The 15981-nt window shown below is 32.2% G+C and overlaps 1 protein-coding gene across 3 annotated transcripts in view; it reads right to left on the bottom strand.

The window, feature by feature from the left end:
* Positions 1 to 15981, bottom strand: part of LOC126880596 (zinc finger protein OZF-like) — a 139415-nt gene that overhangs the window by 15966 nt on the left and 107468 nt on the right. Inside the window, exon 1 of one of the 3 annotated variants that reach the window (XM_050644564.1) lies at positions 10330 to 10756. The exons of the other annotated variants lie outside the window; for them this stretch is intronic. Coding sequence (XP_050500521.1) covers positions 10330 to 10603 — 274 coding nt within the window. The 5' untranslated portion in view covers positions 10604 to 10756. Of the gene's footprint in view, positions 1 to 10329; positions 10757 to 15981 lie in introns of those variants that run through there. 3 annotated transcript variants of the gene reach the window in all.

The following is a 15981-nucleotide window of genomic DNA, read 5'->3' as shown; positions in this document are numbered from 1 at the left end:
TATACCTTGAATTGCTGCTGCAAAATTCTCCAAATCTTTTTTCACTTTGACAGAATCAGTGCATACTTTTTGCAATTGATGAAAAATAATTTCTACGTGAGGCATAATTTTATTAAAAATAAATAGCCAAAATACAAAATCTTTATCCTGGAGCTTTAATTTGTAACCATTTGCTTGATTAATGGAAGACAAATCACGTGAAGTACTTTGTATAATGTCCATAACTGCAATGAGGTCTTTTCTATTTCCATGAACAGTATGAACACTTCGTGATTGAAAATTCCAACGTGTTTGGGAAGATTTTGGCAACCTGCGATTAACCACCTCATCCAAAATTTTTGTTCTTTGAGGGGACGTTGAAAAGAATGAGCACAAACCAGATAAATTAGAAAAAAATATCCTAGCCTGCTTATTGATGGAACATGCACTTGTCATAATTAAATTCATTTGGTGTGCATAGCAGTGAACGTAATTTGCAAGAGGATATGTCTCCTTAATAATTTTTTGCACACCATTTAAGCCACCACTCATAACAGATGCGCCATCATAACTTTGAGCGATTAATTTGTTTGGAGTATGTTTTAACAATGGATTTAAAACATTTAAAATACATTCAGCGATTGACTTAGCATCATGTCCACCCGGCACGTAAAATCTCCAAAATCTCTCAACTGGTCGTCCTTTACACAAATATCGAAAGACTATAACTAATTGAAATTCACCAGCAACGTCTGTGGTTTCATCGGCAATCACTGCAACATAAGGAGAATTTTCAATTTCTTTCTTAATTTCCTCGTGGTAAACACTAACATGCACTCCAGTAGTTCATTTTGTGTTGTTTTTGATGTACCTTTAAAAGATTTGGAACTTTGAATGTGAACCTTTAAGTCGTTGTCTAATTCAGCGCTAAAATTGACCAGCTCCTTAAATATGCCTCTGTTGTCTGAATTTTTCGTTTCGTCGTGACCTCTTAGAGCTAACTCAAAAGCTCCACAAAACCTTATACAATTTATGATTTGATTCAAGACATATCGATTCTTATCTACCTGTTCATTATGTTTAATTAGAGTATCACGATAAGCTGAATTTAATTGGGTTTTTATATTTAACTTACCAAGCATTGAAAAGCTAAAAACGTTATTCATGTGCACTTTAGATTTTTCATGGGATTTCAATTTCTCCCATATATGTACAAGATCATCGGTGCCTTTGTTTGACCAAGTCTCGTCACCTCCAAACAAAACGCATACAAAACAGAAGAGTTTATTAGTTTGTTCGCAACCACACAACCAGCTATTTTTATCATAAATAATTTTATTAAACTTACGACAGCGAAGTTTTTGTCCATTTCCACTTTGTTTTTCAATTTTTAAATCGGATAAAGGCCGACCGAGTTCTTTAATTTGTAGTTTTTTTTTTCTAACGAAAAACCACCAAAAGAGTTTTTTAAGATACTAATTTGATTCATTGTCAATAAATAAATTAACCGTAGAAAATAATCAAAATATTATTTTTATACCTACGACACCCACGATCACAACGCACTAACTAATAATTACAAATTAAAAAATATAGTAGAGTATAAACACAAATATACAATACAGTAGTAGACAATAAACACAATAGCGTCAAGCGAACGCGTAAAGAAACTAGAAATATGTAGATCTAAAGCATTGTATCTTAAGATCCACTAACTTCCTTTTCGAGATTTCGAGCCTGGCACGGAGACTCCAATTTAAACGTATGTTAAAAGTGCAATACCGCTCTCTCTCTGTCACTTACACAGGATGCTCATACAATCTTTCTCTTTTCTCACGAGCCACTATGCCGTTCGGCACTGGGATTTTTATGATTTTCATCCTTTATCCGGTCAGCTGTGGGTGGCCAGAGTCGGTAGATTTGCATTGCGCTACACAGTTGCCAGATTTGATATAATTTATAAAAATAAAGAGAAATATTCACAAAAAAAATAAACAGGCATTAAAATGTTTTTAAGATAAAAAATATGTTTCTGCATAGTTAGCAAGGTAGTGCCATGGCTCTATGGCACTACCTCACGGGCCGCCACTGCCACTACCTATACTAAATTTACCTCTATGGCACTACCTCACGGGCCGCCACTGCCACTACCTATACTAAATTTACAATCAAGATGCAGTAGAAATAAACAAACTAAGACACGTTAAATGCTACTATGGTCCTTTTCATAGGCGTTTTTCAGTGCGTCACAAATGATAGAAAAAAAGGTAAGTCCATGATAATACACATTTATAACATTTATTCTAACATGACATTTTGGTTAAATCTGACAGTTGTCACATTTTATTTGCAATTTGGCATAAAAACAAATCAATTGTGTTTATTGCATTTATAAAATGGTATTTTCTTTGATTTGTATAGTCTTATAAATTGTACAGGTTATATTCGTAGATATATTATATAATTCGCAAATAATTTTTTTTCGATTATAGCGCCATCTATCGACAACTAGAATAAATGTTATAAATGTCTGCAATCACGTACGTGCCCTTTTTTCTGTCACATACAATTTAATGCGTTAGAAAGAAATCGAAAAACTGTGACGCACTGAAAGATGCCTATGAGAAAAAGAATAGCAGCACTCCCGAATCATAATTTACAATGTATAAACTTTGTAAATCATTATTTGGGATTTACAATTATTTATATACATTGTAAATTATGCTTCGGGAGTGCTTCTAGTAGCATTTAACGTGTCTTGGTTTGTTTATTTCTTCTGCATCTTGATTGTAAATTTAGTATAGCACAAATATGGTTCGCTACGCCTTCGAAAATTAGCGAGGAAACAAGATCCTGTTGGACCCGACCCTAGCATTGTAAGGAGATATGAGAGTGTAGCATAATCAGAGATAAAATATTGTACCGAAATTACAGTTCAAATGAAACGAGCGGTTCGTATTTATAAACGAATTTATTTATTTATACAACTTTATAGTACCGAATTCTATCTATAACGAACTTAAAGTAGCATCGTCCTCGGTTTATATATGCAATAACATTATTCTGGAACATTCAGGAGAGATCCACGCTCATCTCTAGTTGGTGCATACCTGCCGTACATTCCGGAACACTGTTTATACCACGCACCGCCTCGATCCTTCGATAGCTGCTATCCAACACGTTCCGAGTGGTGAACCGTAATACGGGGGGCGGTCAAGAGTTCTCTTTCGTTACAATATACTTTATTATTGCGAGATTTTGGTATATCAAGGAAACTGAATTCTATTGGAACTACTTCCTGTAAATAGTAGTTCTATGGAGTATGTATCAAAGTTATTAACTTTAATAAAAAAATTAAACAAAATATCTGTTTTTTAACTTTTTTATTATTTTATTTATATTTAATGAGTAATTAAATATTACTCCTTAAATTTATCTTTATTCCAATAAGTGATTAAAAACCCGCGAAAAATTATTAAAAAAGTACATTAATAAGATTAGGTATTCTCCAGTGTGCGTTATCATAATATGATAATATACAGTATGTCCCTGTAAGTTGTATCCATATGGAAAAATTTTTTATTATTAATTTTACGAAAAAAAGTTATTCTTTATAAAAAGCTCTGCATGGTCCAAAACCTAAGATTTAACCATCAAATATCAAATTTTTTGAATATTATACGAGGTATGTCAAAGAGTTTGAATTTAACTCAAGAGTAAAGTAGCTTTATTTTTCGTAATATTGGAAATTGCTATTATGAAAAGTTGTTTGGAATTAAAAACTATATTCTAATATGCAATTACATCCTGCTAATTGAAAAAATTTTTTTTGAAAAATTATGGATAACTATCATTATTTTTTCAGTCATTTCAATTCTGATAACTCTTTTATTATTAATTTTACGAAAAAAGTGATTCTTAATAAAAAGTTCTAGATGGTCTAAAACTTAAAATACAACCATATTATATCAACTTTTATCAATTTTATGAGGTATGTCAAAAAGACAAATTTAGATCAAAAGTAAAGTACCTTTATAGTTCAGAATATTTCAATTAGAAGGATGTAATTACATACTGAAACATGGTTTTTAATTCTAAATAACTTTTCATAATAACAATTTTCGATTTGTGAAAAATAAACGTATTTTACTCTTGAGCGAAATTAATATTTTTTGACATACCTCGTATAAAATTGATAAAATTTGACATAAGATAGTTGTATTTTAGATTTTAGACCATGCAGAACTTTTTATTAAGAATCACTTTTTTTCGTAAAATTAATAATAAAAGAGTTATCTGGATTAAAATAACTGAAAATAATGTTAGTTATCCATAATTTTTCAAAAAAAAAGAATGTGTGTGTACTTTGTACGCACGTAAGAAGTTATACTTCTATTATATGATTTAAACGAAATTAATATACTTTTTATTTATATTTTGTTTAAATATTAAACTAATTTATACTTACTACTTCTCAAACATTTTTATTAGAACAGTGCCAAAAATTAAAATAATAAAAGAATAAAACACACACAAACGCATTAAACAAGCCACAAATGATGTCTAAACATTAATTGTCGAAAATTTTTTTAGCTAAATACGTATTTTCTGAAAATACAATTATATAATAAATATACTTACAATCATAAAATGTATTAAAAAAAAACAAAAAAGAAAGTTTCTATTGGGACTCGAACCAGCGCTGATAAGCGCGGTTGGTATTGGAATTCATTCGCCTTCAACGCTTAGCCACGGACACTATGTGTCATTATTTACGAAGATCGACTAACTAAACGGATTAAACTTGTGATATTTTGAAAATTGATCAAATTATTTTAATTTTGAATTGAAATGATTTAGAATTGAAAAAATACAACAAAACATAGAGTAAGAAAACAATATATTAGGTGAATATTGATAGAAATTTTGATGGTAATCAAATTATATAAATAAAAGTATTACATACTATGTATTTTGGCAGATCAAATAGGTAGGTTTATACCCATGATACATTAACAATTATTACGTACCTGTTGCTTTTAAAAACTATTTAAAAGTCACTACAATATTATAAACTTTTTTGTCTCTGTCCTCACAACAATAAAACTAATATATTATACATTTGTTTACCTTTACCTTTACCTCCAAACCACAGCTATCCTAAAGCTGCCATATCGGATAATTTTTGACATGTCATTTGAACATCCAATCAAAACAAAGTTATAATGCGCATGCGCCGGGCTGATAGGTTTTAACATATAAAAATTCACCCTCTATCGCCGGTAAAGAAGTATAACTTCAAAAATTTCAATTAGAAGGATGTAATTTTATACTAGATTACAGTTTTTAATTCCAAACAACTTTTCATAATAGCAATTTTCAATATTGTGAAAAATAAAGCTACTTTACTCTTGAGTGAAATTCAAACTTTTTGACATACCTCGTATAATATTCAAAAAATTTGATATTTGATGGTTAAATCTTAGGTTTTGGATCATGCAGAGCTTTTTATAAAGAATAACTTTTTTTCGTAAAATTAATAATAAAAAAGTTTTCCATATGGATACAACTTACAGGGACATACTGTATATGTCTTACATGACATGTTATGTCTTTTAAATCACATTTTTGAAAAAACGATTTAAAACAAATTTCACACTGATAAGCCGTTTGTTCTCCCGTGTGATTTCTAAAGGCGTAATTCCATTGAAGCAACATTTAGGCCACATGAGGCATGCGTCATTGACGCATACTACACAAAGTCTTTCCATTCAAGAGACAGAAAGCGACACGAATCAAGTCGCCTTCCCGCATGCCACATGTTGACTGTTCTTGTGGGACGTGGGACGCATGCATCACCGTTCGGCAAATTTCAACGTGTTGAACAGTGTCGCCGCTATCCAGCAGACAACGGATCGGTGCAGCTTTTATCGTGCGACATGGAAATGAATATGAAAAAAAAAATGATATTTATTGAAGACTCTCATAACTAACCTGAGTTATGGAATAAGAAAATTAGTTTTTATAAAGACAATAAGATAAAGATTGATACGTTGAGGAAGTTATCAGATAAATACGAATGTACTGTAAGTGATATAAAAAAGAAAATCAATAATTTACGTTGTGAATTTCACCGTTAGAGGAAAAAACTGAAATTAAAGAGCGGTTCGTCTTCTAGTAAAAAAAGGGAAAAGGTTTGCATTCAAATCTCGTTGAGGCGAGTTGCCTCAACTTAAGATGGTGGGTCCTTGAACCCAGCCATGATTAAAAATGTTAATGTATTTTTGTGAAAGCCCTATGTGCTGTTCTTTTTTAACCTTTTTGCAACTTTACTAAATTCAAAATTCAACCTCCGACCAAACTTGCCAAAAACAACATAAGCATTTTTTGCAACAATGCAATTTTTTCAAAATTTTTTAAAGTGTTCAGCTAGAAATTAATAAATTTTACACAATTCAAAAATACTTTTCTTTTTCCAGCCATTCAAATACATAAGGGACACGCGGTGGTATGATTCGCAAAAGTTTGTATCGTCTTTTTTTATTTTTGGTCACACTTTTTCAAGTACTCAAACTCTCTTAACTCATTCGTGTGAAATTTCTAAATAAAGTTTCATCGTCTGCAATCAATTTTATATAGAAATTATTCTGCGTCTCTTGACTACCAACATATTATAGACCTCTTTTCCACCACCGTGGTTTACTTCTTTTCTTTTTACCATTCAAAGCAATTACAAATATGATGCTGCCGCGACTGCTGGCAAAGACATAGCATACTAAACTGAAGTCGCCTGAATGGAATCATATCTAGACGCATATTACAAGCTCATGCAACAAGACGCATGCGATATAGGGAGACAAAAGATACACGTATCCACTTGTCGCCTGCTTCAAGGTTTGCGACTTTGAGCCACAAATTTTAAAAGGTCGCATGCGTCATTTGGCGTTGCAAGGGATGAAGATCATGATCCCGGTGCCGAAAATCATAGTGGCTCGCCAGAAGAGAGAAAGATTGTATGAGCATCCTCTGTAAGTGATAGAGGTAGAGCGGTATTGCACTTTTAATATACATTTAAATGTGACTTTTCGTGCCAGGCTCGAAATCTTGAAAATGAAGTTAGTAGATCTTAAGATACAATGTTTTATATCTATTTCTAGTTTCTTTACGCGTTCGCTTGCCGCTATTGTGTTTATTATCTACTACTGTATTGTATATTTGTGTTTATACTCTACTATATTTTTTAATTTGTAATTATTAGTGCGTCTTGGTCGTAGGTATATAAATAGTATTTTGATTATTTTCTAGGTTTAATTTATTTATTGACAATGAATGGTTTTTGGTTAGAAAAAAAACTACAAATTAAAGAACTCGGTCGGCCTTTACCCGATTTAAAAATTGAAAAACAAAGTGGAAATGGACAAAAACTTCGCTGTCGTAAGTTTAATAAAACTATTTATGATAAAAATAGCTGGTTGTGTGGTTGCGAACAAACTAATAAACTGTTCTGTTTTGTATGCGTTTTGTTTGGAGGTGACGAGACTTGGTCAAACAAAGGCACCGATGATCTTGTACATATATGGGAGAAATTGAAATCACATAGAAAATCTAAAGTGCACATGAATAACGTTTTTAGCTTTTCAATGCTTGGTAAGTTAAATACCTATATAAACCCAATTAAATTCAGCTTATCGTGATACTCTAATTAAACATAATGAACAGGTAGATAAGAATCGATATGTCTTGAATCAAATCATAAATTGTATAAGGTTTTGTGGAGCTTTTGAGTTAGCTCTATGAGGTCACGACGAAACGAAAAATTCAGACAACAGAGGCATATTTAAGGAGCTGGTCAATTTTAGCGCTTAATTATACAACGACTTAAAGGTTCACATTCAAAGTTCCAAATCTTTTAAAGGTACCTCAAAAACAACACAAAATGAACTACTGGAGTGCATGTTAGATGTTTACCACGAGGAAATTAAGAAAGAAATTGAAAATTCTCCTTATGTTGCAGTGATTGCCGATGAAACCACAGACGTTGCTGGTGAATTTCAATTAGTTATAGTCTTCCAATATTTGTGTAAAGGAAGACCAGTTGAGAGATTTTGGAGATTTTACGTGCCGGGCAGACATGATGCTAAGTCAATCGCTGAATGTATTTTAAATGTTTTAAATCCCTTATTAAAACATACTCCAAACAAATTAATTGCTCAAAGTTATGATGGCGCATCTGTTATAAGTGGTGGCTTAAATGGTGTGCAAAAAATTATTAAGGAGACATATCCTCTTGCAAATTACGTTCATTGCTATGCACACCAAATGCATTTAATTATGACAAGTGCATGTTCCATCAATAAGCAGGCTAGGATATTTTTTTCTAATTTATCTGGTTTGTGCTCATTCTTTTCAACGTCTCCTCAAAGAACAAAAATTTTGGATGAGGTGGTTAATAGCAGGTTGCCAAAATCTTGCCAAACACGTTGGAATTTTCAATCACGAAGTGTTCATACTGTTCATGAAAATAGAAAAGACCTCATTGCAGTTATGGACATTATACAAAGTACTTCACGTGATTTGTCTTCCATTAATGAAGCAAATGGTTACAGATTAAAGCTCCAGGATAAAGATTTTGTATTTTGGTTATTTATTTTTAATAAAATTAAGCCTCACATAGAAATTATTTTTCATCAATTGCAAAAAGTATGCACTGATTCTGTCAAAGTGAAAAAAGATTTGGAGAATTTTGAAGCAGCAATTCAAGGTATAAGGGAGCAAATGGATGTCATTATTGATAATATTCAAAAATAAATAAACACGTCACAGAGACAAACCGATAATGATGAACCAATAAAAAAAAGGCGCGAATTGAAGAGGACAGGCCCAGCAGAAAACGGGAAGCCTTAGAGATATGCGATGCAGTTTTGTTGCAAATAAAAACAAGGTTTACCTTCTCCGGACATTTAGTTGCTTCTCATTTATTTATGTCAGAGAAGTTTTCTGCTTATAAGGATAAGTTCCCCGAATCATTTCTTAATGAAACATGCACATAATTTTTATTTTTAAACAAAACTCGGCTTAAAACTGAATTACAAGTATTGTATCAGCGAGACGAATTAAGTACTACCTCTGGGGCTGTTCCGTTATCAGTTTTATCAAATGATGAATGTTTAAAATGTACATTTGAAGAAACTGTTAAACTTTTAAGTATATTAATAACCATTCCCATGTCAACATCTGAAGCAGAACATTGTTTTTCAATGCTAAAACGAATTAAGACATTCCTCAGAAATATCATGAAGGAAGAATGACTAAGTGCTTTAGGTATGCTGTCTGCAGAAAGACATTTTGTAAATTGCATTGACAATTTTAATAATAAAGTCATTGAAAACTTTGCCACCAAAAAAGAAAGAAGGATGGACTTCACATATCGTAAACTTTAAAAGTGATATTAAATAACTTTGTGCGTGTGTGTAAATAATAGAATAGTGTTATTTTTATAATTTTCTAAATAGGCTCTAGAGACCAAATCGTAACAACAAACTTCAAGTACATCAGCAGTGGTAGGAAGAATGAAAGATTGACAGCATAGGATTAAAGGACGTGGTGGTCAGATGAATGCGAGAGACGGAAGCTGATGCGTGATGATGAGCGACTGAGAATCAGGCAAAAGAAGGACATCGGAGAGAAGTCATGCCCTAACGGGTGATTCTATCCTGATGCCTTAGTATGAGAGGGGTGGGGTTTAGCTGGTCCCAACCACATCGGAGTTACGGAGGGCAGGGAGGTCTGATTTAGGGCCAAACTGGTTGACGTGACACTGATGAGGTTTCAGCTCAGGAACCCAGCACTGTTGGAAATGTTTACCTCCGACGTCTGTTTGCAGATTCCCTACCTAGTGATGAAAAAAAAAGTAGATCAGCAGTAAATACTGGTGGTAAGTTGAGTTTTTTTATTGTTAATTAGTTAATTTATGGAACTGTTTTGATCAATTTTGGTCAATTTCTTGGCATCCCAAAAATAGTAAATATATAGATACATATATAAGATAAAAATATCTGTGCCTATTTTTTTTTAATTTCTATTTTATATCCTTTTTGACAATATCGTGAAGCCATCACTAAAAATTTAGGGAGCTGCCCGGATTCTGGCACTACCTTCCTAAAGTTATATGAGTCGCCACTGACTCCTCCTAGTTTAAAAACAGGGTATAGCCACCAATGATCCAAGGAATACTTTTGCTTGACATGAAGGCTACTCCAACAAGAGGGTTTGAATGTAATTGAAACCTACATAATAGAAATATTGCCTCCTACAAAATGTATAATATACGAAACACATAAAAAGACATACCATTCTCAATTTGTACTAGTTCAGGCTTATCCTCCTCTTCCTCCACTTTGATATCACCAACAGAAATGTCCATGTTTAATTGATTTGAAGAGCAACCATTAACTAAAAAGTTTTTTGTATCGTTCTTAAGCGAATCCGCCACATATTGGTCATCTTCCTCTTTAATCTCAGTTTTAACAAAAGAGTGAAAAGAAACATTGGGGAAGTCGATAACTTCTGTTTTCATCTCGCATCCTTCTACCCGAAAAATATCTTGTTCTTGTTTTACTTCCATTGTATTGACTTAAAAATTGTTTATTGTTTGCTTTGATTTTGTTAACTATTCAATTTATCAATTTACTAATTTTATTTTACTTTGACCTTTTTTAACTATTTACATTTACTTTTTTTTTTGTTTTGAAATCTGACTGACATCCTTATCCTTCATTTGTGGAAGAGATTCGATTGAAAACATGTAAAATCGATTATTCTTTAAATCGATTACTTTTAGCTCATACAGAGGTGGCTTTGGCTCATATTCGCTCCGTGTTAATGTAAAAATAGGCCATTTCGCTCTGTATACCCCGAACGTACCCAGAGGGAGAACGCTGCTCATTACAAAATTGGACTTTCAGTAAGGTCGAATATTTCCCTCCGAAAACGTAATGCGCAGGCGATCTCCCTCTTGGTATGTTCAGGGCATGCTCCACGAATAAGTCTATGATGTATTACCCCAGTATATAAATATCAAACAGGAATTATTTATCGGTGTACTTCTTAGGGCTCCTATACACAATCCCTTAGATTGTGTATAGGAGCCCTAAGAAGTACACCGATAAATAATCTACAAGTTGAATGCTGTGAAATGCCGATGGATATAAGACGAAAAAAAAACTTGGCATCAGCCTTTTAGTGAGATTGTATGAAAAAAAGGCAAATTTAATTACCAAAATACATCAACTGTTTTTAGCAGACTTGACAGAAAAATATTGGATAAAAAAGAAAACTCTAAATATAGTAGATTTATATTCAAAAATGACAATTTATAATAAACAACTTTATAAATATGACATAAACCCAAATTATAATATTGACTTTAATACTATGGAACAAGTTCAGGTACACTTTTTAAGGGACTATAGCAATTTGCCCCTATCTTTAAGAAAATTAGTGTTTATATCCGACGCAGTTCACAAATGTTCAAAGACTGTTGTATGGTATATATAGATGCATCAAAAAATATTGAAGGTGTTGGGTGTGCCTATTGGGATAGCAGTAATAAAATTAGCAAAATGTTCAAACTAAATTCTATTATGAGTATATACACAGCTGAGTTAATAGCGATAATGGAAGCACTAAAGTATTTATCTAATATAAATCATTCAAAGTTTATAATTTATAGTGACAGTAAAAGTTCTCTAAGTAAAATTAGTGCTATAAATGCTAAATCAAAAGTGAACTACATTGAATTATATATAATAAATAAAATTAAAGAACTTCAGCAACAAGGAAAGTCTGTTAAGTTAGCATGGGTTAAAAGCCACTGTGGAATAACTGGAAATGAAATGGTAGATGAATTGGCTAAAAACGCGGTGTCAAAAGGAGTATTAACACATTATCTTTGTACGTCTGGAGATATTGAATCAGATTTATTCAAGGAGCTTAAGAAAGAATGGAAAGAAAGGTATATTAATGAAAACATAAACACAGGAAACCACTACAGATCAATCAGAAACTATATAACAGATAAACCTTGGTTTTCTAAAATGGAGTCGACAAAGGATATGACAAGAACCATATGCAGAATGAGATTTAACCACTGTCTTACACCATCATATATATTTAAACTTAATATAGCTGATAGCCCTCAATGTATTTGTGGTCAGTTTGGTAACTTACAACACAAAATTTTGACCTGTTCTTTTATTTCTAATAAAGTTAATATGTTTTTAAATTCACTGTATTCTTTGACTGATGTCCACCATCCCATTAATTTAAATTATTTATTAACATTAGAAAATAATGTCTTGGTATATCGACTATTGTATAAACATATTTTAGATATTAGACTTAGGTTGTAATTGTAAAATATAGTTTAAGTATTTCTTGTAAATTGTTATATATTAAAAGAAAAAAGAAAAGAAAAAAAATATAAATAAAAAAAAGAAAAAAAAATAAAAATAAAGGAAAAAAAAATTAAAAAAATGCAAAAAAAATAATAGAAAAAAATATATAATAAAAAAAATATATAATAAAAAAAATGAATGACGAACTTGGACAGTCCATAGTAAAAAGCTTTCGAATGAAGTAGAGGGCTAAAGAAGAAAAGAAGAATGTTGCAGTTTTTACTGTGGAACTCTGAGAACATCATTTAGAAAAAAAAATAAATTAAAAAAAAATATAATATAACAAAAAATACAAAAATAATTATTTATTAGTAGAATTGTTTATTAGAGATTAATATTAGTATTAGTTTTAGGATAAGGTACGAAAAAATGACTAATAAAATAAAAAATAGTAAAATTGGCGAATGGATTTAGTGTCCGCAGTCATATAAACCCAAATAAACAACAAACAATCAAACAGTAATGAAACTCTGCGGCTTTGAAGAAGTCACGCAGTTTTTCTGCGCTGACAACTTCAAATGAATAGTCGCAGAACTCACTGCGCTTCTGCATACTTTCGATGGACTTTTAATCTTGAAGACCTACAGTTTTTTACGACAAGAATGAAATGACGTCACACCATAGGCGAGCACTCGATGGAAGCGGGGGATTCAAGCATATAATGTTTGTGAACTTTTTTTTTGAAACTATGGTAAAATTATTCTATCTTTAAATTAAATAAACATAAACAGCACAATTCAAAGAATGTTCCAAAAAAAAAAAACATCAAAGCTCGTCATTGGATCATGTGAAACAAAAAATTCAAAAAGATTTTAATTGCTATGAGTTTCTCGAGGTAACGCTGTCGAGTTTTTTAGTTTTAACCATTTTGATTTTATGGTATCACTCAGAATTTTTTTTGTAAAAATAATGACAATCAACATAATATTTATTGTTAAACAAAAAATAAGCGTAAAACAAGAAACAACTTCACATCGTTACCTCATGAAATATTTAATGAAAATCTATGAAAAATTTAAAGTGGATCGGTTATGTAGTTTTTGAGTTTTACAATGTCCACCGCCTTTGAAGAATGCAGTTTTGAGAAAAACGCGTTTAAAGTTTTGACAACTTTTATTTTCAATTTCTTTTTGTCTGTCAAATCGAAAAATGATGTACACCGGCATATATTTTTGAACCGCTGAGTAATTTAAAAATGAGAAGGGGAATAGCTGTTGAATGTTTCTCTAAAAGGATATTATACATAAGGTGGGTTAGAACAAATTTCACATTGAAAACATTTTTTTCCGGTGTGTATCTTCATGCCTTTTCAAATGACTTTTTGAGTTAAACGACTTTTCACATATTTCACATTGAAAACGTTTTTCGCCACTATGTATAGTTTTATGTCTTTTTAAATTACTTGCACTGGGAAATGACTTGAAACAAACTTCACACTGATACGGTTTTTCCCCTGTGTGCATCCTCATATGTCTTATCAAATAATTTATGTTGTAAAACGACTTAAAGCATATCTCACATTTGCATGGTTTTTCTCCTGTGTGTACCATCATGTGTTTATTCAATTTATATGTTGTGCAAAAAGACTTAAGGCATATCTCACATTGGTAAGATTTGATTCCAATGTGTATACTCACTTTATGTAGTTTTAAAGAGCTTGCTTGAGAAAATGACCTATGGCAAATTTCACATTCATGAGGTTTTTCTCCAGTATGTATTCTCATGTGTGTTTCCAAATAGGTTGTCATGGAAAAAGCCTTGGAACAAACTTTACACTGATATGGTTTCTCTCCAGTATGCTTTCTCATGTGTAACATTAAACCACTTTTTTGGGAATACGACACCAAACAAATTTCACACTGATAAGGTTTTTCAACAGTATGCACTCTCATATGCATTTTCAAAACACTTGGATGGGAAAACGACTTCGAACAAACTTCACATTGATATTGTTTTACTCCAGTGTGAACAGACATGTGGTATTTCAAACCAGCTTTTTGGGAATAATATTTCAAACAAATTTTACATTGATGTGGTTTTTCTAGTGTGAGAAACCATATGGTTTTTCAAAAAAGCGTTTTTGGAAAAGGACTTGAAGCAAATCTCACATGAAAAAGGTCTTTCTCTAGTGTGGACTCTAATATGATTTTTACAATCACCATTTTGCGAAAAAGACTAAACAAATTTCACAATTAAAAATTTTTTCTTCAGTGTGGGGATTCATATGGTGCTGTTCATTACATGGAAGTTCAGGTAATGCTTCAGTTATTTCCGTTATATTATTTTCCTGAAAACCTAAAACGAAAATTAATGTAAAATATTTGTTGCACATAAAATACTTGCATTCGAAAAATAATGGAAAACAATAATAAACGAAGCCATGAGCTTTCAATGTCTGGAGAGCTCATACCAGTGATGTGGGAGAGAGGGGATACGACATAAGGGATGATAATGGGTGCGTTCGGACCACCATAGCGGCTGGCTGTCAGCAGAAATCGGCTGAGTGGTTGTATCCAGTCGTGATAGGGAAAGCTTAGTAAATCTCTCAGCGGCTGACTTCCAGCGGTGACGTGCGACAGCTACTGCTGGCTCAGCTGTCCAGACGCTGTGGTCGTCCGAACGCGCCCTTTGTATTTACTAGATGGGACCACTTGATTTGACACTTTTGTGCTTCATCCAATATGACGACGGGTAGGTTTTTATATATGGAATATGTTATTAATTAGTTATTAAAATGATTAATCATTTATATATTTATATAATATAATTTTATAATTATATATTTTATATAGACCAGAATATACTACCAAAGAGTTGTTCCGCCATATTGGATGGAGCGTTTTTGCGAGTGAAACTGAGCCCATCTACCTCACTGTATGCCGCATCCCCTCTCTCCCACATCACTGGCTCATATAGATGTCTATAGAGCGTTTACTTTCTAATTAGATATACCACATTGAAGGAAGCGCTAAAATCGGCAACATTGCTTATTATTCCACTATAGTCATGATACTATAAACAACGAGATAGTATCTTCCCGTAGCTCAAATACGTCCGAGTTATCGCATGATGACGTAACTGGAGACCGGAAGTTGAATTTGAATTCTTGTTAAAGTTAACTGGGATTTGTATGGAGTCTGTGATGAAAATTGAGTGTCGAGAATCCTGTCAAAGATAAAATACACTTAGCTTACAACCGCGAACAATTCAAACTAATCGGACATTACGAATGATTACTGATTACGAACCATTATAAACGTAAGGTCTCCACTTACGTCACGACTTCAGGATGTGCAATATATTATCTTGTTATTTATAGTATCATGACTATAATATCGATGTTTAATCGTCCATCGGAAGATTCAAACAATACTCATTTACAAGGAGTAGGTAACGTAATACGATTGTTAAATTAAGCAGTGGTTATCTGCATTACTCGCTTATTGCTTATTATTTCATCGTTCAGCACTCCCCTCTCTATATTTTAACTGTTAAATATGTTCAAAATGTACCTACTCGTTTCGATAATAACAGTATACCATTAATA

The sequence above is a fragment of the Diabrotica virgifera genome, chromosome 2, assembly GCF_917563875.1.
Source record: "Diabrotica virgifera virgifera chromosome 2, PGI_DIABVI_V3a".
NCBI classification, from domain to species: Eukaryota; Metazoa; Arthropoda; class Insecta; order Coleoptera; family Chrysomelidae; genus Diabrotica; species Diabrotica virgifera.
Note: the sequence above shows the minus strand (reverse complement) of the source record. Positions and strands in the feature narration are given on the sequence as shown.